Source organism: Amyelois transitella, chromosome 19 (assembly GCF_032362555.1).
Source record: "Amyelois transitella isolate CPQ chromosome 19, ilAmyTran1.1, whole genome shotgun sequence".
NCBI classification, from domain to species: Eukaryota; Metazoa; Arthropoda; class Insecta; order Lepidoptera; family Pyralidae; genus Amyelois; species Amyelois transitella.
Window position 1 is genome coordinate 7,367,151 of NC_083522.1, and position 26,169 is coordinate 7,393,319.

Genomic DNA, 26,169 nt, shown 5'->3' on the forward strand with positions numbered 1-26,169 from the left:
CCGTGTATTGTTTACATAGCGATGTCCATATATGATACGTCTCGGTGCCACTACTACTGGAGCTCACGGGAATTAATATGGTACGTAATTTTATATTACTTTTTCTATTGCTATTTTATACTAAGTTATGGAAAGAGAATTATTAAAATGCTTGGAAGATATCATACAAATAAAGAAGTATTTGATTAAGAAAGGAAAATCTAGGTACAAGGGAAACGTTATAAAAAATAAATTAAGTGAGTCAGATTTAATTTTGAAACGTTGTGATAGTATTGTAAAAGTTTTGTGTCAAGAGAAAGGATTGAGTAGTAAAACAGTAGATAGTATTAACTCCATAACAACTGAAATTCGTAGTGTGTACGACAATATTAAACTTTTATGTTCAACTCCTAAAGAGGAAATAAGTAGTGATAGTGATAGTAATTATAGTGAAACTGCTGAATTTTTAGACTCAAAAATGGAGTTTGATTTGAAGACGGCCTGTGAGTTTATCTCTGTAATGAACAGTAATGAAAATAATACGAAAAACATGATTGACTCGATAGAAATGTATGCTGAAATGTTGTCCAATCCAGGAAAACAAATTTTGATAAAATTTGTGCTGAAAAGCAGACTTACAGAAAATGCTAAACTTCGTATGCAAAAGGAATATTCATCTGTAAGTGACCTTGTTAAAGACTTAAGAAAATTTCTTTTATCTAAAAAATCTTTTACATCAATTCATTCGCGATTGCAAAATGTTACTCAGGGTTGGCGTACAATTGATCAGTATGGGGCAGAAATCGAAAAATTGTTTTCCGATTTGACAATTTCGCAAGCAGAGGGTAATTCAGAAAAATACGCTGTTTTGAAACCTTTGAATGAAAAGTTGGCGGTGAAACGGTTTTCAGATGGACTGCGGGATTCCCGTCTGAGCACCATCATTACAGCTCGAAACTACGAGCATCTCAAGGACGCGATCCAGGCGGCTAAAGACGAGGAGGTAGCTGCAACGTCTTCGACGACGGCCTCAGCAGGTATCATGCAGATCTCGCGCCGTGGAAGAGGTATGTATCCTCAATATACTCGCATGCAGCATGGCAGATTCCAACATTCGAGGTATCAGCATAACAATGTAAGAAATTTTAGACAAGGAAATCAGTTTCGTAGCAGTCAAAACACTTCGTTTAACAATTTTAATAGAGGACATTTTAATAATAGAAGCGGTCAGAATCGTACTCGTTATAATACCCGTGGTAGGGGACATATGAAAAATTCTTCGAATCGTGGTTCGAATCATCGTGTATTTTACAATGAACAAACGAATGAGGAGGTTCAACCCGAAACATCTAGTACAAATGAATTAAAGTTTTTTCGATCTTAAACATAACATTTTGACTTTAGATGGTAAAACAAAATTTTTGTCTTTTTATGTTAATAGGAAATTACATTTTTATTTGGTTGATAGCGGTGCATCTTTATCTGTCATAAAAAGAGATTCTTTACCTATAAACGTAACTTTAAATAAAGACGACACTATCGTGAACGGAATAGGCGGACAAATTCGTTCGGCAGGATATATTTATCTTAATTTGGAGCATAATAGTGATCATTCTAGAATAGTATTCAATCATAAGTTTTACGTATTCGATAGCATACCATTACAGGCAGATGGAATTTTAGGCTTAGACTTTCTGTGTTACTACGGTTCAAATATCAATCTGAGCTCAAATGTAGTCACTGTATCCCAAAACGGAATGGAATGTTGTTTGCCACTTTATGATTCAATCGATTATTCTAGAGAAGTGTTACTTATCCCAGCACGAAGCGAATCATTCCATCATGTTTATGTTTCTTCTAGTAGTGACAAGGATTATGTTGTTTATCCAAAGCAATTAGCGGAAAATTTGTTCATGGCAGGATCTATAGTTAGAGTAACAAATAATAGAATACCAATTAAAATATTAAACACCAATGAACATCAAATTGAGTTGCCTACATTTCAACCAGAATTACATTTGTTGTCAGATTACGATACATATAAATTCGAGTCTTGCTCAAGAAACTCAGAACGAGCAAAACGTTTATTAGATTTAATAAATTTAAAAAATTTAAATACTGAAGAACGAGATTCAATTCAACTTTTGTGTTCCAAATATGCAGATATTTTCTTTTTGCCAGGAGATAAGTTATCTTCTGCAAATGTTAATGAACAGTCTATTACATTAAAACCAAACACGACACCAGTTTATGTCAAGCAATACAGGTTACCACAATCTTTAAAAAAAGAGATAGACAATCAGATAAAAAATATGTTAGACAATGATATCATTGAGGAGTCTAGAAGTGAGTGGTCTAGTCCAATAATGTTAGTTCCAAAGAAATCGGATGGCAAAGACAAAAAATGGCGTTTTGTTGTTGACTACCGAAAATTAAATAATTGCATTGTTGATGATAAATTCCCGTTACCCAATATAACAGACATATTGGATTCATTAGCAGGTTCAATTTACTTTACACATTTAGATTTATATCAAGGGTATTTTCAAATAAGCTTAGATAAAGACAGTAGAAACTGCACATCGTTCACAACGAGCACAGGAAAGTACCACATGAAAAAATTATCCATGGGATTGAAAACTAGCCCAAGTGTTTTCAGTCGTGTAATGTCTATAGCGATGTCAGGATTAAACTATGAAAAATGTTTCATATATTTAGATGACCTTGTAATTTTTGGCCGTAACCTTGAAATTCATAATCGTAATTTAACAGATGTGTTTGAAAGGCTTCGAAAAATTAATTTGAAATTAAATCCTCAAAAATGTGTATTCTTAAAGAAAGAAATACTGTATCTAGGACATTTGGTTTCTGAAAAGGGTGTACTTCCTGACCCAGCTAAAATTGAAGTAGTTAAAAATTATCCAAAACCTACTAATACCGACGAAATCAAAAGATTTGTAGCCTTTTGTAATTACTACCGTAAATTTATAAAAAAATTTGCTGAAATAACTGCACCTTTAAACAAGCTTACAAGGAAAAATGAAGTATTTAAGTGGACGGAAGAGTGTACAGTTGCATTTGAAAAATTAAAGGAAAAATTAAGTTCACCCCCTGTTTTAGATTTTCCGGATTTTTCCGAAGGTAATGAGTTTATTTTACAGACTGATGCTTCCGGTATTGCTGTCGGAGCAGTGTTGTGTAATAAAAATATGAAACCTATAGCTTATGCCAGTAGACCCTTAAACAAAGCGGAATTAAATTACCCTACGATTCAGAAAGAATTACTTGCTATAGTCTGGGCAATAAAGTATTTTAGACCATATTTATACAATAGAAATTTTACAATTTTAACAGATCACAGACCATTAGTTTACTTATTTTCAATGAAAGACCCATCCAGTAGACTTTTAAAATTCAGACTTCTTTTAGAAGAATACGATTTCAAGATTAACTATATAAAAGGTAAAGATAATAGTGTTGCAGATGCTTTGTCTAGAGTTTATATTACGTCAGATACATTGAAAAGCATGAACGAAGACATTATAATGGTTTTGACTAGGAGACAACGTAAAAATTTGGAAGAAAGTAGTGAAAGTTCTATTTTAAGTAATCCCACTGATGAAAGGTCTGATCAGCCTCGAGTTGTGGAATTGTTTAAAATACCGAACGATTACATGGAATTGACTTTTATAGAAAAAAAGAATTTAGATAAATTGAGGAGCAAAAATAACGTAGATTTAGAAAAAGAATGTTTCATTATTGCAAAATAAAGAATACTATTTATATAAACATTGACTTTAGGGCACATTTTACGCGAGCCGAATTTGTGACTAAGTTAATGGAATTTTGTAAAATAATCAAAGTAAAAGAACTATGCATAGTAAAAAATAATGAGATAAAAACATTCATAAATGATTTGTTACAAGAAATAAATAATAGAACGAATTGGACCGGTCCACGATTTTATATAATAAAGAGTGTTAAGAGAATAGAGAATGACGAAGACAAACAGTATATTTTGCATGACTTCCATTTGTTACCAACCAGTGGACATGCTGGAATTCGTAGAATGACTAATAACATTAAGAGGTTATTTTTTTGGCCTGGTTTAGATAAGGATATTAAGGATTTTGTAAATAAATGTAGCAAATGTCAAAAAATGAAGCATTGTAGATATACCAAGGCGCCAATGGAGATAACTACAACTGCTTCCAATGCTTTTGAGAAAATTTATTTAGACCTTTGTGGACCTTTAGAGAGAGACTCAGATGATAATCGCTATATCTTGACAATCCAATGCGAATTAACAAAGTTTGTCGAAGCTTATCCTTTAAAAAATAAAGAGACGGTAAGTATTGCACATGCGTTTGTCAATAATTTTATACTTAGGTTTGGAATACCAGATACTATTGCAACAGATCGCGGAACGGAGTTTGTCTCATCTACAATGGAACAGGTTTGTAATTTATTAGGTATAGAAAAGTTAACATCTACAGCTTACCACCACGAATCGCTAGGAGCTATTGAAATTTCTCATAAGAGCCTAGGTGCGTTTTTACGCATACATTGTGATGATCAAAAAGATACGTGGAGTCAATGGCTTCCATTTTGGTGTTATAGCTACAATAATACTGTTCACACAGAGACGAACTACACACCGTTTGAATTGGTATTTGGTAAACCTAGTAAAATTCCCTGTAGAGTTAGAAATAATAATAATATAGAACCCTTGTATAATCCAGAAAATTATCCTTTACATTTAAAGCATCGTTTACAAGTATCTCTTCAAGATGCTCGTAAGAATTTAATTTATAGTAAAGAAAAGAGGAAATGTTTATATGATAAAACATTAAATGATGTATCATATAATACTGGAGATTTAATATTAATTAAAAATGAAGTAGGTAAAAAGTTAGATTGTAAATTTTTCGGTCCTTTTACTGTCATAGAAGATTTAGGATGTAATGTGAAAATTGCAAAAGATGATAATAAAGTAGACGTAGTACACAAAAATAGGACAAAAAGGTTTATTATGTCATATCAATAATACATCGTTAAGTACTTACATTATGTTAACATTTATTAAATATGTACAATAATCGTATACTTAAATATGTAAAAAAAAAAAAAAAAAAAAAAAAAAATTGTACTTACCTTGTAAAATGTAGTCGTCAACAGTATACCTAAATACATACCTATATCTATAATATAATCGTCTAATATTAAGATTATCTGTGTTGTTTAGCACATAGGTATACTTTGTATTAATTAATATTCTTACAGTAGGTAATTTTCGTCGACGAAACCTACACGAATACCTATATAACATTGTATTTGTTTATAATCATAAAAATAAAACTAATATTTTTATTTTTATTCTTTTTGCACCCCCGTGGTGTAGTGTAGCCCTAATTGTAATATGTTATACTATTATATACTATATACTTGATGATCAATAAATCAGTATCGATTCAGCTTTTGTTTAATTTACACGCATTCCCTCCTATATTAGAATATTGCATTTGTATGTCTGCCACCTAAAACAACACATTTATTACAACCTCTGGACGTCGCGTTTTTTGCTCCTTTGAAGGTATACTGGAGAGATATTCTTACCAAATGGAAAATTACCGAGGGAAGACATCACAAAACCTTAATTAAGAGTGCATTTCCTAAATTGTTGAAAAAACTTAAAAATAAATTAATCGAAAATGATGCCGAATCCAGAAATTTAATAGCAGGTTTTAATAAATCCGGACTTTACCCTGTTGATCTTAATCGTCCCAAATCTCGATTACCCCAATCTCATGTTCCAAGGTCCGAGGAAGAAATAGAGACAAGTAGTACTTCAGTTATAAAGGATATGTTGATGGAATTGCGATGTCCCGATGAGCCGACGGGAATGAGACGGAAAAAGAGATTTGTGGTTGAACCGGGAAAGAGCGTATCTTCCGACGATTTAGTACAAAATCAGTCAAAAACAAGTGCAAGATTAAAGGTGTCCGGAAAAAGAAAAGAATTAAAGAAGTCTACTTCAAACATCCTATCAGACCCATTTATTGATTCAGTTCCAGGTCCTTCTGGACTACATCAAATAAGGAGCAATAAAAATCATGATAGTGATAATTCCGATGATCAAATTGCGTCTGTTCTTATGCCTAAGTCAAAACTAACATCCTACAAGGGCATGGGAAAAGGGATCGGTAAAAAAACAAAACCTTGTAAAATATTGATTAATAAGAAGCAACAAAGTGAGAATGTAACAGAAACAGCTCTAAATGATACATTAGTTAACTCTGGTTCATTATTACAGTCATCTCTCCAAAATCCCGAAAGCCTCAAAAATTTATGTATCAGATGGGTCAATACTCACTTAATTCAAAACAATGAACTATCCGGACAAAGATCATTTATTCAAAATTTGTACGAAACCAAAAACTATGAAGCTAACGTGCCATTTATAGGTGAATTACCAGAATGCCTACTAAATAGCAGACCCACTACTAGATCTAAACCTATAATTACATCAGAAGTTATTTTTGAAGCAGGATCTTCCCAAAATATTCGTAATCGTAAGAAAATAAACGCTATACTACAAAAAGAAAATGTTGAAATTACGCAGTTTGCTTTAAATATGAAATTAAATATAGAAAATAAAGAACAAGTAACTGAAAAAAGAAAAGTCGTAGAAGAAATTACACAAGAAAGTAAAGAATTAAAAGAAATAATAGATAATGTGAAACCTAAGAAAAAAATAAAAAGTGAGACAGCTACTAAAGTGAAAAAAAGGACGCAGAAACACATTTCTCGAAAACAAAAATGGAGGAGATCTAGTAGTGATTCCAGCTCATCTGAGATTATAATGTGTATGGCTGATTCTGATGATTCAGAATATGAAACAATGGATGATTTAATCACGGAATTTTACGAAGAAGAACAAGAAAATATAGAACCATCAATTCCCTTTGGCTTTTCTGAAATTGAATTTTTTACAGAGGATAATAATACATTAAAAATTGATTCCTGGATTTTAGCAAAATTTGCTACAAAAAAGAGCGTTAAACATTTCGTAGGAAAGATAATATTAATAAAAAACAACATTCCTGATGTCAAATTTGTGAGAAAAGTAAAGGAATCAAAATTTAATAGAGGATCGGTGTTTACTTATCCTACAGTAGATGACATTTGTACCATGAGACATTTGGATGATATTGTTCTAGTATTACCAGAGCCCAACATCTCTCGGCGAGGACAAATCATATTTGATATTGATTTGAGTAATTACAACGTACAATAGGTTTAACTGTTTTGACTTATGGTATTTTAAATTTTATTTTCGAAGTCTTTAGACTGACTATGATTAAGACTGATTTAATGTTATGATTATAATTAAGGAAGTATCAATGCCAAATATTGTGCCTTATTTTTTGTTAAATGTTTACCTACCGCAATGACATTCACCTTCTTACAAACTTTGATGAGAACTTTGATAGTTGATTAAGTATTTGTTTATGTTTGAATTAGACCGCTGATGTCTAGAAAATATTGTTGTTTTAATACATATTATAGTTACCGAGAGACCTGATTAGATAAATAAGTACAGACATTTGATACATATTTTTGAAAGTTTTAATTATATTACCTGGGTTAACTTTATTATCAGAATTCCTACCTACTGAATTTTTAATATGGTAAACTTCCAGTTCCAATGTTCTTATTTGTTTTTTTATGTACATTTTGGAATTTTGAGAATTGGTTTATTTTTGTAATGTTTATTTTAGTGATTGTTGTTGAGTTCTCAACATTGGTTCCATAGTATAATTAAGTTGTTTGAAATAATTGGGTGAGTTGCCCTTTTGCGACTGTGATTTTAGTTATTTTACACGTTGTTTAATAATATGCGTGCCTTATTACTAGTATAGTAAAAGTTAAATTGTTTTTAAATTGCTCAGACTGTTGATGATGATGAGTGAACTGATTAGATAAATAAGTACAGTTATTTGATACTTATGAAAGTTTAAGTGTTATTAACCGGGTCAATTTTATTATTAAAGTTCCTACCTACTTAATTAATATGGTAAACTTCCAGTGTTCTTATTTGATGTTTCTTTTTTGTATCACATTTTTCATTTAAATAAACATACTTAAAGTACATTCAACAATTTCATTTAAATAATGACTTCCCCTTAAATTGTTCCAAATATATCCTACATTCTCTCCTTTAGTCCAACTGATTAATCATCGTACTTCCAAATAACCCCAATATAGTGGCACTATAGTTTTATAGTGCAAGATTTTACAACAAAATTGAACAAGAGCACTATAGACATATAGCCAGGTACACACTATCAATGTTCTGATTATCGCCAAACTGATTCAAATTAAAACTGGCCTACATTTTACTGAAATATTAAACATTTTGTGTCGATTTCCAGATAGCCCCAAAATTGCGAAAATTGGAACAGCGCTTATAAAACAGGCTATCTTCGGAATTTTAATCAATATACGTTTGAAAATAATAGTTCCGGAAACGCCACTTCAAAATCTGTCCAAATTAATCATCAAAACAGGATTATTTAAACATAAAGTCGTTAAAAAAATTGTTTTTTACCAAATCTTGTACCAAATAGCCCCATTTTACGGTATGAAATTAATTGCTACTAAGTTTTCGCCTATACAATTTTATTCATTGTCGTTTTGTTCCTGGTAATTAGTTTTCCCATTATTCTTTTACTATTTAGATAGTCCTATTAAAATTTTACATTTACTTATACATGAAAAAGTACTGAAGAGCGACGGTGGTCGAACGGTCGAGGTGCCCGAATAAAAAAAACGTGGTGGTGGGTGGCAAAAGTTCTAATCCTACCGCGACCATATACCAACGACTTTTGAGTTATGTAAATAAATTTGATTAGCTAACGATGTCTAACGTTGAGGAAACCTGCACATTCGGACAATGAGATGTGGTACTGTGATAATTTAAACTCTCATGTAAGGGTTAATTATGTTATTGTACATATAAAATTACTAAAAACAAACAGTCATAAACTTATTTATAAATTGTTTAAAACTTGTTGAAACAATGTCTGCGAACCGGACGCCCGAAGTTAATTTATTGACGATTCAATGTGCATACAGAAGGGATGTCGTGTAGACGCGGTGCCAATTAATGAATTATTGAATTATGTATAATATGTGCTTTTATTTTGTTAACTACAATTTTTTTGTAGGACAACTTATTTATATTTATCATACTCGATTATTGTGAACAATTCTCATTACTACTATTTCTCTTAAAGAGTTTATGGATTTGTCTAAAATTTATAGGTACCTACACATGTAGACTCAAAAATTATTAATTTTATTCAGCTCATGTTCAAGACATATTTTTTCGTCTGTAGACACCTTCATGATTGAGAAGATTTGAACCTAGATTGATATGTAAGCAATATGTACATATTTCTTTTATGTTTCGCTATGTTTTTGTGAAATAAATACATAGAGTTGGTTAAATTACATCAGTCGTTATCTTATTAAAGATTTCGTTTCCCAGACGGAGTGACGAATAATGCCTACGCTCCGTTGATGAAATGGGAGCAATTGATGTGAATCATAGCTGTGCTGGACCCTCCAGTGCGCGCGAGACGGCGGCTCCCGACGCACTGAAAATAAATAAAAATCGGTCGAAATAAAATCATAATTTACTTACTCACTCTACTTTCCTACCGTGATTAATTTGTATATCGTTAACCCGCGAACAAAAACTGTCCTTATCAACAGTGACGTAATGCCGCGAATGGCGTAAGCGCAGCCGGGAATCCATAACATTGGTCCAGAAATAAATTTTTATTTGCCCGGCCTTGATTCACGTATTCACGCGTTACTCAATGGTGTGTAGTTTTTCCGAAATGCAGAACTTTGCAGTGCATTAGAATCGTTTAAATTGTGTGGAACTCCGTGCCAAAAGTGTACACTGTAGTGTAGGACGTGTGGCATGTGAGGTGATAAACGTATGAAATCTGCGAACATGAATGAAGGTGAAGAGGTATTGTGTTTGTTTTCTGTGTTGTCCTTTTTGGTTAAGAACAGGAAAGCTTTTAGTTATTATGTTTCAGCAATGTTTACAGGGATAATGGGGCGTTGTTGACATTTGTCGCCTATTTGGTTGCCATTCAATCACGGGTTCGTTTGCACTCCATTTACGGGTTTTCTTCATATTCTTGATCCTTCCTGAGAATATTAAAGAAAATGCGGGTAGAGTTTAAAATACATTTGAAAAGAAAATCGTCATGTTACGATACTACCACCAATTTTTTTTGTACCGAAGAATCAACTATATTTAAAATTTTCAGTAAAACATTTCTTTTTTGGACGTCCTATTGATGTATAGAGAAATCATTTTTCGAATCTACTATAGCAATGTTGCAAGTAAGTACAAATATCATATTAAATCCTGACTTGAAACTCATAAATTTAAGAGCTTACTCTTGTGGGTGGAGTCAAGTGGATGAAGCGGATCTCCATTTATCAGTATTTAATTTTATTAACCGACTTCTCGTTAAGTATTACTGGGCCATGTCCAGTCGAACCGCCGAATATTTGGTGCAAAACCAGCGTCTAGTGCTCAAACTTTCTGTGGCTCCTAACGTAAGCAGTTTTAAATTCTCTTCCAGTTTCAAGACAGAAGTCTAATAAGAAAAATACATTTAATCATAGAATTCAACTCTATAATTATCTATCCTAATATAAATAGGTACGCGTCTGTGAGTATGTATGTTTTAGGCGGGTAATCACCGAAACCTTTGAACGGATTTAATAAATTATTTCATCATTAGAAGCTACATTATCCGAGATTGTAAGTATTTTGCAATATTATAATAATAGCAACTGCTTACGTTGAGCCACAGGCAAAGTTAGTCTTAGTACTAGACGTCTGGTAGCTCTCTTAAAGTCAATCAACATAGAACAAATTATTTAGTTAATAGAATCCATTTGCCGCTAACTAGTCTGACCTGAAAAGCAATGCATCCATTATCGGAGCCAAGTGCGAAACTAATTTCCTCCGTCCGCGTCCATTATTTTATGATTTATTGCGATAGAGCAGATATCTATCTATCTATAAAGTTAGTTAATTAGTAGCTATCAAATAAAGTTGACCGCCTACATATCAGATTTTTAACACCTCTCTCTTCTGCCATTATGGGAGTTTATATTACACATCTAGTAACGTAACGTAGTCTTTCAGTCGTGTCGAGACTGTTGGCTCTGTCTACCTCGTTAAAGATAACGATGTGATTATATATGTATGTCCTATGTACCTATATAACATTCAAGTTATTTGGTTTCGAGCCTACATATGGCAAGGAGAGCCCAAGGACTTTTAGGCATCTGTCAGAATACAACCTATTATTTAGTATTTTTATTTCAAATATGTACATATTACGCTATAAATTCAAACATTATAACTAGACACTGTTCTTGTGTAATTTCAAGTTTTAAGGTGGCTAAAGGAACCATAGGCACATTCATTTAGAGTAGCTTTTACCATGATCCGATAAGGGTAAGGTTCTGCTGCAAACAGGAATCGCTACGTGTAGTTAAACGGCGCCTTTAGAGAAGTTAGGATATAACCGGGATTAACTTTAGGAGGTAGAGGGAGCATGTCAATTAAATAGGCATTAAATGTTAACGTTACATTAAGCTTTGAGTCAGATTCTTAAGATAAGATAATACGAAGCGGCCGTCCTAATTACCATACATGATGTCTAAAGCCATTAGGGGTAGACAGAGCTAACAGTCTCGAAAAAATTCTTAGGCCACGTTAAGCCATCCCAGGCTTTATCATGGAATTGAGATTTAGATTGTAAATATAATTCAGAATAAAAAATAATTAACATCAGTATTAAATAATGCGAAAGTGAGTTTGTTACGCTTTCACAGCTTGCAAATTTTTTTTTTTAAGATTAGTGAATTCTGTTTAAGCACATATTTTACTTTATGCATATAGTTTACCTGTCAGGAAGAAAGAATATAAAAGAAACTTGTAATGAGCATGTCAATTTAATTAAAGTATTAGTTTTGAGTTTCTACAGTTTAAAACCAATGGTTACTTTTTAAACGGTTAGAGTGTACATTCAGAGTGTTAAAAAAATTGCATGCGATATTAATTTATGCCTAGGCACGCGCTATCTAGGTCGATTCTCTTAACATGGCGGTGACTGTGTAGCGTAGGCCTTGACATTGCATTAAAATTATATCATCGTGTGTCTAATCTACTGCCATTTATCAGATTTTTCATCATATTCCTCTTGCTTAACTGCAAGGAAGAGTATCACGGACTGCACCCTTTGTCTATGACCCTAGATTGGTTAAGTCAAGTTTTTTAATTCATTTTATCACGTTTTTTTTATAGAATTTAATTTAATGCTGAATGAAACTTTAGCACCAGAGTGTGCAATCTCGATTAAATAAACGACAAGTGAGATCTTTTTGTTTAAACAACTTATCTCACTGTTAATCAAAATTTCTCTCAAACATTAAATATCTTTTCCGTAGTCCACTTCTGCTTTCGTGGGATTTTTGCACTTAAAGCCCGGAGTTCATACCCCGACTAACTAGGTTATCCTAGTGTTCATATAACAAACTAGCTATTGCTATCGACTTCGCCTGCCTTAAATAATTTTTTTAACTTCTCAGTTATTCCAATGTCTAAGTTATGTTATTGCTAAGATTCATAAAAATTCATTCTATAGTTTTTGCATGACTCTTTCACGTAAAAACAAAAGAATTGATTTTAACACACATACATCCTTTCAAACTTTCGGATTTGTAGTGTTAGCTAGACAGCGCATCTCTTAATTATCCACAACTCATGAATATTACGGCCGACGGGATTGCGGCCGAGCCCCGTCTCGCGAACTACATGTACAGACAACAACATGAATATTCTTCCTTCTTTAAGTTATAGTTGAAATTAATTTTGGAAGGCTGACTGTACAATTTTTCTGTGCAGTTGTAAAGCTGTCACATTAAACTCATATGAAAATATTATGGTTATCACTTCTTTAGTCTTATATTATCCAGATTTCTATTATTATTAGCATTGTTAATATATTCTACCGAAAGTTATTTAAACCACTTCATATTATGGAAGCTATGAGTTTTACTCTCTTAAAATAAAAGTGCTAAATTTTTTAGCTGTAATTTGATGCCTATGAAAAACAACAAACACATTAAAATCTAAATATCTTACTATGCAGTCAACAGCTAATTAGATTGCAATCCATGGATAAATTTATAAATAATAGTACTGAATTTTAATGACGTATAGGGCTTGAATGTGTTCTTGATAGCCCGGGCGAGAAAAGCCATAAACTTAGGGCGCAAATACATTCTTTTGATGCAAGTTTATAACGCCATAACTTTCGAACCGTTGGTCTGATTTTGATGAAGTTTAAAATATATGAATCTGTCAATAGAATTTTTAAGTTTGTAGAGTATTAAAATCGGCCTAGTAGTTTTTGACATATTCACAACTTCGTAAAATATATAAGTGTTTGCGTGGTCTAAGTTCGCGGCGAACGACTAGTTATTTGTACAACCAAATGGCCCGTCTAACATCTGTCTAAAAGCCAGGAATATTACGTTTCGCTAGGGGTGGCCGGCACACCCTGAACTCATAAACAGCTAGACAGGAGTTATACAAACATTTGTATATGTACAGTAACTAATCAACAAAGTGCTTGTTCAAACTCCGGCCAGCACAATTTTATTATTTACTAGTTTGCCTGTTACTGTATTTTGTTAGTGTTAGCCAAATAAATGATTAGCAAATTAGAAACTTTGGATACATGTTAGTTACACGAAAACATTTTCGGTGTTTGAATATATACTGGCTTCGTGTCAATTAGGTGCAACGATTTCAATTGGGATGATAAGAAGGAAGGAAATCTTTGTTATGCTGCGTATAACTTCTAATAAACGAATGTTAGAACTTACAGTGCGCTTTTTCACCGAATACACACTATTATCTTTATCAATTGTATTCTTAGAGCTTGGGGTATTTAGAGATCTTAGACAGTTTAAAAACCAATCGTATATTAATTAGGCATTATTCATAGATGTAGGTAGGTACTATAAACAACCACGCCCACAATCCTGCTGAATTAGTGTCCGAAACAAACTAATTGGTGTCTGCATTGGGGATTAAAAATGGTTGAATATTAAACTCTGCACATTCACAATGAGCAGTGTTTTTAATTTTAAGATTGTGTGCTTTATTGCAATACATATAGATCCATTTTTGAAGTGACAAATAAAATTAAGGACGTTTTGTGTTAGATTTTTTTCTGAATTGTGAATCTAGTGTCAGTTGAGCGAAGGCATAAATTTTGTTTTGTTTTTGTTCGCAGTTACGACACGAACTAGAGAGGGTAGTTAGCGAACGTGATCGCTTGCTGGCGGAGAGCACCGAACTCGGCGCGGACAAAGCCACCCGGGAATCGGAACGCGCCGCCCTCAGGGCTGAACTGAGGGAAGCCAGGCAGAGGGAACAGAGGCTGCTGGTGGACATCGGAGACCTTGAGGATGAGAACATCTCGCTGCAGAAACAAGTGTCTGCTCTACGATCTTCACAAGTTTGTATTTTAAAGTGAATACAATAAGCTGAGCTGAAAGTGAGTAGGTGATGAGAGAGATGAGAAACATCACGTCTGCTATAGAATACACTTGTTTTTTAATAGGCTGAATCATTTGATGAATGTACAAGTAAAATTTGGTCACAATGTTGAAATGACGAATAATGTGACACCAGCATGACATTGAGAAAGCGTAGGATGTAGTCTGCCGTCTTTATCAATTTAAGTAATGAAGTAATAGTCATAAAAATTTTCAAACAATTCGCCTTACCGAGCTGTTACAGTTATGTCGATATTTTTTTTTTAATCCCAAATACTTGTTAATCTAAAATCAGACGAATGCAGTGACAAAAACTTAAACAAAGAGTCAAACTTTTTATAACTAACTTTCTTTCATCAGGTGGAGTTCGAAGGCCTCAAGCATGAGGTCCGTCAATTGCGCGAAGAGGCGGAGAACGCCCGGGCTGCCGCCGACGAGACCGCGGCGCTACGGAGAATCGCTGAGAGACAGCTGGCCGAAGCCCTGGAGGCTCTACAAGCCGAAAGAGAAGCCAAGTTTGCCGCCAAGAAGGAACTGGACGCCCATCTCAGTCGGGAAGCCGCGTATAATATCACCAACTTGGCGTATAGTATACGAGGTACGTAACTTAGGTCTGAAACAGCTGGCCGGAGCTCTGCCGACACTCTAAGCTGGAATTGCACGCCCATTTAAAAGATATGCCGCGTATAATATCAACAACTGGCAGGGTCGCCAAGTAATTATCTAGCTCATTTGTCTTCTCAATAATCTGAACAATTTCAAGAGCATAACCGCATAAGAGCGTAACTTAACTGCTATCTTCTATAAACCGTCAATAAGATGAAGGAGACTACTATTGCAAGTAGCTATATGACAGACTCGTCCTATACATATTTTTCACGTAAGTTTTTTAAACGTAAATGCTGTCAATGATTCACTGAGTTGAAAAGGTCTTTAACTAGTACAAGGATAGCGGAATACCGACTTATTTTTGATGCGTTTTTCACCATTAACTTGTTGAGGCATTGCCAACATGTAGAATCCACTGCAAGGTCAATAAATACATTCATATAGTCATGTCTGTATCCCTTTCAATATAGCAAAAACAATCTTGAAAAGACTTACGGGCACGTTCAGCTGTATGGCTTTATGAATTAAAATTCAAATACAGGCAATGACAGGCTAGCCCATAAATTAAAAGAAGAATCTTAAGGTTTGTAAACCTATCCCTTAATCGCCTTTTACGACATCTATGGGAAAGATGTGGAGCGGTTTTATTCTTAAGTGCCGGAAGCCACACCACAATATGAGTTTGAATAAAGATATTAAACCAAAATAGAGGAAAGTCATCAAATATGGAATAGTATCCTATTATGGAATACCTTCATTTCTCTAAGACTATAAATATAGAAATGCAACACTCGACCATCTTCTGTTTCATTCGGTCTACTAACTATCGCACTCACACCATCGAGTCAGTTGCGCGAACGCTTCACGTGTGGCAGGCGTGTTTTATTTTGTTATCGTGCAGAAAATTTTAAAGGTAAGTAATAAATGAGTATAACCAGCTGTTATGTTTGTATACAAAAGTGTTATACTATTTAGTATATCGGTATTATGTTTATTTCACCATTTTGTGATCTTTTATCATTAAAATATTGTGACTTGAAAAAATATTTGGAAGAGTTTGAACTAGTATAAAAATCCAAATATGGACAGTCGTGGGTGTCTAATTATGGAATATTCCATAATTAGGTCTTAATATTTAATAATGATAGATACTTGCTATGTTTTCTTTAAAAAAATATATGTAATGTTTGTTTTTAGAATGTCCGGTTCACAATCAACCAAACGAAAAACCTGGGATGAAGAAAAAATGGCACAAGCTATAAAATTCGTCCGGGAAAAGAAAATGGGGTATTTGAAAGCGGCACAGCATTTTCAAGTGCCTAGGAAAATGATTTAGAAGATGAAAATATGAAGAGACAAGAAAAAGAAAATAAACTAGTCAAGACAAAGAATAAGAAGAAAACTGCGAAGAGAAACAAACAAACGAAGAAAAATAAGGATGATAGTGAAGAAGAAGACTCTGAGGAACAAGACGTTATCCAGTTTAGTGAAGGTAGTGAACAAGATGAGTTGATGGACCAAGTACGCCTTGACTCTGCTGATGCAGAATGTATGTTTTGTTCAAGTCTTTTTTCCATGGATAAAAGTGGAGAAAGCTGGATTAAATGCTTGATGTGTGGGCTCTGGGCACATTATGATTGTGCTGGTCCAGAGTTTGATACTTGGATCTGTGACTTTTGCAAGTAATTATGTAACTTCTTTCATTTATCACAATATGTTATATATTCATTTGATTGATCTCAAAGATATTAATGTCCATTTTTGTTATTGTTACGTTGATTTATGCTTATATTCCATATATGGGTACCTATTCCATATTTGGTTACTCATTTGTGATTTTGTTTTTTGTGTTAGATTTTAATTTGATTACTAATATATTTGATTAAAGGCTGTTAATTACTACATATAAATGTATGACTGATTAGTAAAAACATTAAACTGGTTTAATTTATATGAAGTTTTTTTTTTATATCCCAAAAACAAAATGGTATTCCATATTTGGTGACTTTCCTCTACTGTTTTGTAGGTATGCCAGATGACAGCACAGAAGATGAAGGCGAGCCGGGCGGCTCCAACGCCGTGGAGCTGGCCACGGCTATGGGCGACCACCACGCCGACCTGTTCTCCGAGGTCCACCTCCACGAGATCTCCAGGCTTGAGAAGCAGCTGGAACAGGCGCACAACGAGAATGTGAGTGTTTATTGTTAAAGTAGTCTATGTACGTCAGGTCTTCTTTTTACTGATTTTTGTAATGGTAATAAACACGCCGAGCTTGCATGAAGAGAGTTATGAATGTGGATGAAGCGAAGGAAGTATGCAGAGATCGTGGCAAGTGGAAAGAGGTAGTCTCTGCCTACCCCTCCGGGAAAGAGGCGTGATTTTATGTATGTATGTAATATGTAATAAACACTTGTTTTTCCATTCATTTTTGTAAAAGCTCTGATAATACAGGGTCAGTCAACTAATTCTTCTTATTTATTTATATTTTTGGGAAGAGAGTAATGAATGTGGATGAAGCGAAGGAAGTATGCAGGGATCGTGGCAAGTGGAAAGAATGATGAATGTTTCAATTGTAGAGCTTTGGGAGCATCTAAAAGTCCGGTAAAAATTGGTTCTATCCAAAAGTGTTTTTCTTTAAATTCATATCATTTAGCTTAGCATTTTGCCCCATCGTCTATTATAATATGGCGTATACATTCGACAGAGTCAGCTATCGGCGTCGATGCGCGCCGCGCAGGCGACGGCGGAGACGGAGAGCGCGGCGGCGGCGCTGCTGCGCGCCGGGCTCGTGCGCGCCGCCTCGCGCGTGGCCGCGCTGCACGCGCTGCGGGCCGACTGCGCGCCCGAGGTATGCTTCTTCTTCTCCATAAACTTTTCTTTTCTTAAACACTAAAGCTAAAGGACGCACTAACATTAACCCTTCTGTACGACCACGACCACTCTGACAAGAGTGTAACGCATAAGAAGAAAGCTAAAGGAAGCTTTATGTCCCGGTTGAATCTTCACCACTCTGGAGTGGAGCCTCGGAGTGTGTTATCTTGTTCATATTTGCGATTTCTGTCATGCTGGCTGGTCCCGGCGCGAGATGGCGCGACTCGCCCGTGCACGCTGCGGTCTTGGCTAGACGCGACTTGAGTTCAAAGTCGAGGCTTGACTCGTGATATCGCCTCGGGGCTCTTATTTGCAGGGGGTCTTGCGAGCCGCGACGCAGCGCGTGCTTACTCTCACAGATCGACTCGGCGCGGCTCGAATTGTGATATAAGTAATATTAAGCGCCGTGAGAAACCAGCATAGCACACGCTGCAACAATCGCAGAGTTGTACGAAGTTGTGGGACATCACTTTTGTCACGACTTCGTACAACAATGCGTAGTTTTCGTCTTAGTTCTTGTTTATTTTAAGTTTAAACGACCTCTGTTGCGCAGCGGTAGTAGGCTTGTCTGTGACACCGGAGGTCCCGGGTTCCGATCCCGGCCAGGGCATGGTGAGAAAAGAACTTTTTCTGATTGGCTTGGGTATTGGATGGTTATCTATATAAGTATTTATTATAAAATATAGTATCGTTGAGTTATTATCTCGTAACGTAACACAAGTTTCGAACTTACTTCAAGGCTAACTCAATCCGTGTAATTTGTCCCGTAGATATTTATTAATTTATTCTTATATCCAACTACACTATACGCAGGACGAAGAGAAATCCGAGGGTGGTATATCGTCCCGCGCCGCGCGCTGGCTGACGTGGTGGCGCGTGTCGGGCGGCGAGCTGGCGGCGCTGGCGGCGCTGCTGGCGGAGCTGCAGCCGCCGCCCGCCGACGCGGCCGCGCTGGCCCGCCAGCAGCTGGCCGCGCTCAGCGACCGCGTGGCCGAGGCCGAGGTGGGCGGACTGTTTGTATCTAGGGGCCGCCCGCGACTTCGTCCGCGTGGAAAGCCTATCAATACCGCGGGAACTCTGGGATACAAAGTAGCCTATGTGTTATTCTGGGTCTTCAGCTACCCAAATTTCATCGTAATTGGTTCAGTAGTTTTTGTGTGACAGAGCAACAAACATCCATACTGACATCCTGACATAGTTAAAAACTTTCGCATTTATAATATTAGTATGATAACGTCAGTGTTGTCGTCAGTATAATAACACGAAAAAGCCATGCTATGTAAATCTCGTAATTAATGTTGTTACGGCGACTTGCGATTTATGACACATCAAGGCCGTGTCACTCACGTAGCCGGAAAGGTGTTTTGTTCTTAGTCCAAAAAATATTGGTAGATATCTACCTACCTATTTTTTATGACATTGAAGCTAATTTAAACTCCTTTCTTAAACATTTCTTCTTACCTATCAACAGCTTGTGCGAAACTAAAACAAATTCCACATGTCACAGGTCCGCTGCGCCGCCCTAGAAGCGGAGGCGGAACTCCTCCGCACGCTTGCCGGCGGGGCAGGCAGAGCCTTATCCGCCGCCGCTCCAGCACTCTCTTCAGCGGCCGACACTCTGGCGCAGATCTACCACCACGTGTGCGCAGTCAACGGCACCCAGCCAGAGAGACTGCTACTGGAACACGCCACACACACAGACGGTAAAATTTTTACACTTTGCAATATAAGCTCATTTTTTTTTTCATGCAGAGTAACATTATCTCAATTCAAATATTATCAAGATGCATCAATTAGCTGATCACTTAAACAAAACATATCACATGGAAAGTCACGTTACCATGTTGTCTTTGTAATCTCCGTACCTTATAGGAATTAAGAATAACGTTATCATGAATTCTTTCTTTTGACTAGAAAACTCGAGTTTGCAGTAGTGTGGTGACACTTCGATTTTTTGCAAAAACAAAACTGCTTGAAAACATAGTCATGACTATAACATTTCTGAATGATATCCGGACTAAAATTAACTTTTGCTTTCAGGTGCCGGCGGCGTAGGACGATCGGTGGAAGATGAGGCGTTAGCTTTGGCGGCCGGAGAACTGGAGGGATTGCGAGCGGCCGGCGTAGTGGCGAGATCGGCCGACACGTTGCTCGACCAGTTGACGCACCTGCGGGCCGCGCTCGACACCGCGCTGGACTCGCGACTCAGACATCAACCCGGTATGTAGTCACTGTTATAGAGCATTTGAGATCGGCCGACACGTTGCTCAACCAGTTGACGCACCTGCGGGCCGCGCTCGACACCGCGCTGGACTCGCGACTCAGACATCAACCCGGTATGTAGTCACTGTTATAGAGCATTTGAGATCGGCCGACACGTTGCTCAACCAGTTGACGCACCTGCGGGCCGCGCTCGACACCGCGCTGGACTCGCGACTCAGACATCAACCCGGTATGTAGTCACTGTTACAGAGCATTCGAGATCGGCCGACACGTTGTTCGACCAGTTGACACACCGCGTAAGACACGCCAAACATTGATAGTTATATTTAAAACCATGCTACCTTTTTATCCCTTTAATGCTTTTTTCCCATTTCTCTACACATTCTTACCTTATTTTATTATTTTGCATATCATACCGTTGTTAATAACCCTATTCCCAGGGCAGAGTCAAAACGATTGCACTGCATGGAAACCCAAATATCCCACTTACAACTCGATAAAGAAGGCAAAAGAACAGAACAATGCCAGGCAAAAGATGTTAGACACGAGGAAAAGGCTACAAAACCTAATTAGCAAACTCAAAGCTATTGAAATAAGATCTGAAAATAAAATCGAACAGATATGCAGTGGCCGTACTGTCAAAGAAATGACTGATTTTTTTGAAAATATATCCAAGCTTAATACTGCTAATATCTTGGATAAATTCGACTTAAAGTCTACTAGAAGTATCAGTAACGAATGGAGCTCTAATATCAATTGTTATGGGAAGAAAAACTCTATTGTTTCATTTCCAAAAACGAGCATTCCTTGTGTAACAAGAAAAATGAACTTTAACATGTATAACAATAGAAGCGAGATAGATTTGAGCTCACTATGGAAAGGTGGCCTGCTTCAAAATAGGATTCCTTACAGGAACGCAACACGGAATGATTCCAATCTACTGAGGAATTTGAAGGACTCAGTAAAGTCGAGTTGTGTGCTGATGTTGCACTACATTATATGATTGAGTTTGAGAGCCCACGTAAGATAATTCGCAAAATCGAGTAAAGCAGTGTGTTGGTAGTTAGATTGTAGCTTGATTATAAGTTCTTCCTAGTCAAATAGTTTTACGACGGCGTTCGTACTTAAAAATAGGGAAAGAATAAGTAATAATGTAGTAAGTGGTCGTATTTTTATTATAAGTAGAGCAGTTATTTGGTTGTTATGAATGAGCAATATCTTTCACTTTCCTAAAATTATCAGCCTCCTGGCGGTCACTCTTTTACCTAGTCAGCCCATGGTCAGCCCTTTCGAGTATTTTCGGAAAAATTAGAAAGTGTCTCAATTTCAAAATATTTATACTCCCAATATATAATCCACAAAATTAATTAGTTTCTTTTCCATCAACAGTAATGGAAGCGGAAGAACGCGGCGCAGAGATGGCGGAACTCCAAGAGCAAGTCATCAAACTGAAGTCTCTGTTGTCTACGAAACGGGAACAAATCGCCACCCTCCGTACAGTTCTCAAGTCCAACAAGAACACGGCGGAAGTCGCGCTGGCCAACCTCAAGTCCAAGTATGAGACTGAGAAGACTATTGTAACGGAGACCATGCTCAAATTGAGGAATGAGTTGAGGCTGCTGAAGGAAGATGCCGCTACTTTCTCCAGTGAGTATTTTAGTTTCTAGTGGTCTTTAATTGTCTATTTTTATCATAATTTTTTCAGATGTTTGTCTCTGTTGCGTCTTACCTGGGGCGGCAAAGATACCTACGATTAGTAGTAATAAAAGTTTATTAGGAAGATTCACGCTGCCATATTTTTTTAGTAAACATGCTGGGAGCCGGATTCGTCGGGATCGCGTTTCAGTAGCGTGATAAAATACTAAAGGAAATGGTTATTGTTCTTCTCAATTAAAAATGTAATTCATATTTCAGGTCTCCGCGCGATGTTCGCGGCCCGCTGCGAGGAGTATGTGACGCAAGTGGACGAGCTGACCCAATCCCTGGCCGGCGCCGAGGAGGAGAAGAAGACCCTCAACCAGCTGCTGCGGCTCGCCGTGCAGCAGAAACTGGCGCTCACGCAGCGGCTCGAGGAGCTGGAGGTATAACTTGACACCTGTTCCCATATTTTAACATCCCCAATGTTAGAAGGTATTTTGTTTTACACAGGAGTCTGTTTAAGAAGTCAGATTAAGCGTGATATTGATGGTAAGATCGTGGACTTTATCAAAGGCGCATTTAGGGTTATTTCTTTCTAAAAAAATACAATCGATTTAAGTCAATACAATGAAGACAATTTCTTTTTCCCAATCGTTTAATTCCTGTTGGTTTCAAGTCGATAGTGACAATTTTGCTAAATTATTTCGCATTTAATCTTAAGCAGACACCCTGTTTTTGTGCTGACTATAATAATAAGACGAAGAATTTAATTGTAAATGATACGCTATGCTGAGAGAGGTAATGATGTGAAGCTCCGCCCCCTGCAGGTGGACCGCGAGATGCGCACGCGGCGCGTGCCCAAGCCGGGCGGCGCGGCGCGCGCGCGCGGCCGCGAGTTCTAGCGCCTCGCCGCCGCGCTCAAGGCGGCCGCGCGCGCCCTGCGCGCCGCGCTGCGCCGGTAGCGCCGCGCTCCAGCGACTACCACATGCGATCACATACCATTCATACTCGATAAAAATAAAAAAAGTTAAACCGAATTTTTACAAGCACTAAACCAACTACAAGATATTATATTGAATGGACACGATACGTGCTCGATGAGAGTAAAATCGACCTTAACCGTACATGCTCGTTGAAACAAAATATGATAAAACACTGAACGCATTGAGCGACAAATTTGCGTAATATAACATGGCGTTAACTGTACGCGCACTATAACAACCAAGTGATGTCGATATAATTTAAAAAAAAACGTAAGGCTGATTTTTTACACGCACCCGTAACAATTACGCTACGCGGTATCGTACGATCAATACGAAACCGCGTAATATTTTCAGATGGCATCAACCGTAGTTGAATTATTATAGGTAACGTGTGCGTCAATATTGCTTATATTTAAGTGTTAGTTCTTGTCTGTCAATGCGTTCAGGTTTATTTTTAAACCATTGTATATCATCATGACATAGTATCTACTGACAAATCGTGTGTCGACGTTGACCACGTTCTTAAAACGAATTTCTTAACTCGTCATCACCCTCTAATAGACAGGGAGTTGAATTAAGAAAAGGCTCTACTTAAAATACTTCCGTAATGGACTTATTCTTAATTGTTTGTAGACTATATAAGCGTCAATTGTGGTTTAAAACTGCGACCACTTTGAATTAATAACGAGAGAGCAGTCCGCCAGATCCGGCGCGAACTCATTAAATAATGGTCAATGCGTCCGCACCGAATCTAGCACCCTTAATAAGATTTTAGGAAACTAAATTATTTATACGTTTTATAAAATTTAAATATAATTGGAATGTAAGCAGCGGCGCGGCGCGCAGTCCCGACGCGAACCGTCAAACTGTGCAATGTGCGCGCCGCGCCGGGCGCTCGTGAAGTGAGACTTTACCTTTAACTGTGTTGTTGGCCGCGCGCCGCTACTTATTGTTAGTTACCTCTAGGCTTGTCTCACTAGCTAGCGGTTCTTGCCGACCTCACTCGATTCGAGTCTAAATGTTGCTCTATTTTCCCCCATTCGCCCCGCACTGATCCGATATTTTGATATAAGATTTCCTCCTATTATTATATTGTCTATTGCACGAAATTGATGTTAATGTGTATTTTTGTAATAGGATCGGTGTATTTTACAATCGCAAATGAATTTATCGCAGTTGTTGTCGCCTACGCGATATTAAACCGAGGAGTCAGATTTTACTATAAATTATTTATAACGTCGTACGCGATCGACCGGAATCGTTATGAAACCGCACTAAGTTATTTTTTATTATATACATATTTATTCGATTCTATTAGAAATGTAAGATTACTCCGATCGTTACGAACGTTCTGTACGTCCAAAAATTTGTAAATTTATCGTCGACGTCCATCCATTGATTGCGCAAAAAGACTATGTAATCTGTTCTCTAGTTATACGTTCGTTGCGTTGTTGTGGCCCTCTGCCGGATAGTTTCGTCCATCTTGTTGTAGTACTGTAGTGTTTCCGTTCGGTCGGTGCCGCGCACTGTCTGCCGTCCCGTGGTTCGCCACACGCGTCCAATCTTGTCCAAGCCGGCGGCCCGCCACTCCAATGTTATCGCCCCGTATGTTTTGAAACAAAAATACGAGCTGTAGATTTTTTATGTGAACCGTACGACCGGCTTGCTCAAGCGAGTTGCTCACGCGGGCCGCCGGCGTCTATTAGTAAGACGAAATTTACGAAGATTATTGAATTGTTACGTGTTTTATTATTTACGTTGTGGGATGTGATATCGGCAGCTGACGCAGCGTGCCCGGTGACGTAGTTAATCTCTTCTGGTGTCTCACTGGACTAGGCTAGTTCGACCGTTCCATGTAGTGGGCGCTCGCCCGAGTAGGTACTTTTACTGGTTTAGGCGTAACCTAGATAGTATGTTAGCCTTCAGGTATACTTGGTAGGTATATATATCCGAGAGTTCTCTCGCGTAGTGAATTGTTTTGCAATATTTAACGTGGTAGCGTAATTGTTTTGCATAGCTCAAAGTGGCGGAGCGACCGACCGCGGCTCTGTCGCCGCCGTTCGCGCCGCCGAGGACCATAGCCTTGCATTTATTGTTTATAGGTAATTATTATATTATAGCTTTTAACGTAGACCACTCTTCGTGTACTTAAATCATGGACTTACCGATGTTAGCTTTATAATCCTTTTCTAAGTATTATTTTTCTTTTGTAGTTTAGCAGCAGACATCGTTTATATATTGTTTGTGTCTAGTCACTATGTTGCGGCCGCGGGTGCGCTCGGAGCTCGGCGACGAGCCCGTAGCGTATCGTCGGTCGCGTTATCAAAATAATAAATTATTAAAGGTTGTACAACATATTTATTGTTAACTTCGCTCTTTCCTCTTTTGACTTTGTTATGTTTACCATATTTGTGACTGTTTTTGACATGAAATTTTCACATAATCTATTTATTTCACATTGTTATTGTTAGCTGTGTACGGTCGGGCGGTGTTTAGCCGCTCCACTGAATATTATTTTGTTCTAAAATGTATTGTATCAGTATTGCAATATTTTTATAGCAGTATGAATTCCGTCGTTCAGTATTTACATCGATCGCTGGTGTCTGCTGCCCCTAGCGGTGGTGGTGTAGACAGAGATTAACCAAATATTTTCTTTATACAGTCATATATAACACTTTAGATCATTTATTTTGCATAGGCATAGATATTATTTTATATTTTAGTAGATTATGTATTGACAATGAGTTCTTATTGTTTAAAGATCGTAAAGTATATGAGATGCCCGAACTTTGTAGTCGGAATCGCATGATTGTTCCCGCTAACACCGCGGATCACTTCAGCTGTAGTTGAATAATATTTTTTTTGGATTATTGCACAGTTTGATGGTTCCCTATTGGGCGTTTGGTTTGTTTTGTAACAAGATGGCCACTCGTTTCGGTAGTGTAATCGTGCAGATGACAAGTCTTCGCATAATAGAATCTCAGTGTTTGCATAATAACCCACGAGCTTTGCAGATTATATAGAGTTAGTTATTCACTGTCAGATGGTGAGCCAGCGCCGGGAACATATCATGCCTCAGAGCGGATTTATTTTCAAAGTTTAGGGCACACCTTGTTGTCGCAATGACTGATATGAATCATGTATGAGAATAATAAATGATTATATTTAAATCTGCTTGTTTTATTTTACT

General features: G+C 36.9%; 1 protein-coding gene and 1 long non-coding RNA gene across 4 annotated transcripts in view; both read left to right on the forward strand.

Moving 5' to 3' along the window:
• The window catches only part of LOC106132745 (protein bicaudal D), a 32,196-nt gene extending 6,066 nt beyond the window's left edge, over positions 1-26,130 (forward strand). Inside the window, exons 1-11 of one of the 3 annotated variants that reach the window (XM_060949500.1) lie at positions 9,818-10,024; positions 14,391-14,615; positions 15,016-15,253; positions 17,291-17,454; positions 17,969-18,112; positions 18,949-19,137; positions 19,643-19,838; positions 20,176-20,355; positions 21,748-22,005; positions 22,273-22,439; positions 22,824-26,130. In XM_060949500.1, the coding sequence (XP_060805483.1) occupies positions 9,992-10,024; positions 14,391-14,615; positions 15,016-15,253; positions 17,291-17,454; positions 17,969-18,112; positions 18,949-19,137; positions 19,643-19,838; positions 20,176-20,355; positions 21,748-22,005; positions 22,273-22,439; positions 22,824-22,898 (1,869 nt within the window). In that variant the 5' untranslated portion in view covers positions 9,818-9,991 and the 3' untranslated portion in view covers positions 22,899-26,130. Of the gene's footprint in view, positions 1-9,817; positions 10,025-14,390; positions 14,616-15,015; positions 15,254-17,290; positions 17,455-17,968; positions 18,113-18,948; positions 19,138-19,642; positions 19,839-20,175; positions 20,356-21,747; positions 22,006-22,272; positions 22,440-22,823 lie in introns of those variants that run through there. The other 2 variants (XM_060949501.1, XM_060949499.1) reach the window with 2 other exon arrangements.
• On the forward strand, positions 16,027-17,280 carry LOC132902849 (uncharacterized). Its single transcript, XR_009657266.1, has 2 exons — positions 16,027-16,177; positions 16,462-17,280. It is a non-coding gene; the product is annotated as an uncharacterized LOC132902849 (long non-coding RNA).
• Positions 26,131-26,169: the final 39 nt, after the last annotated feature.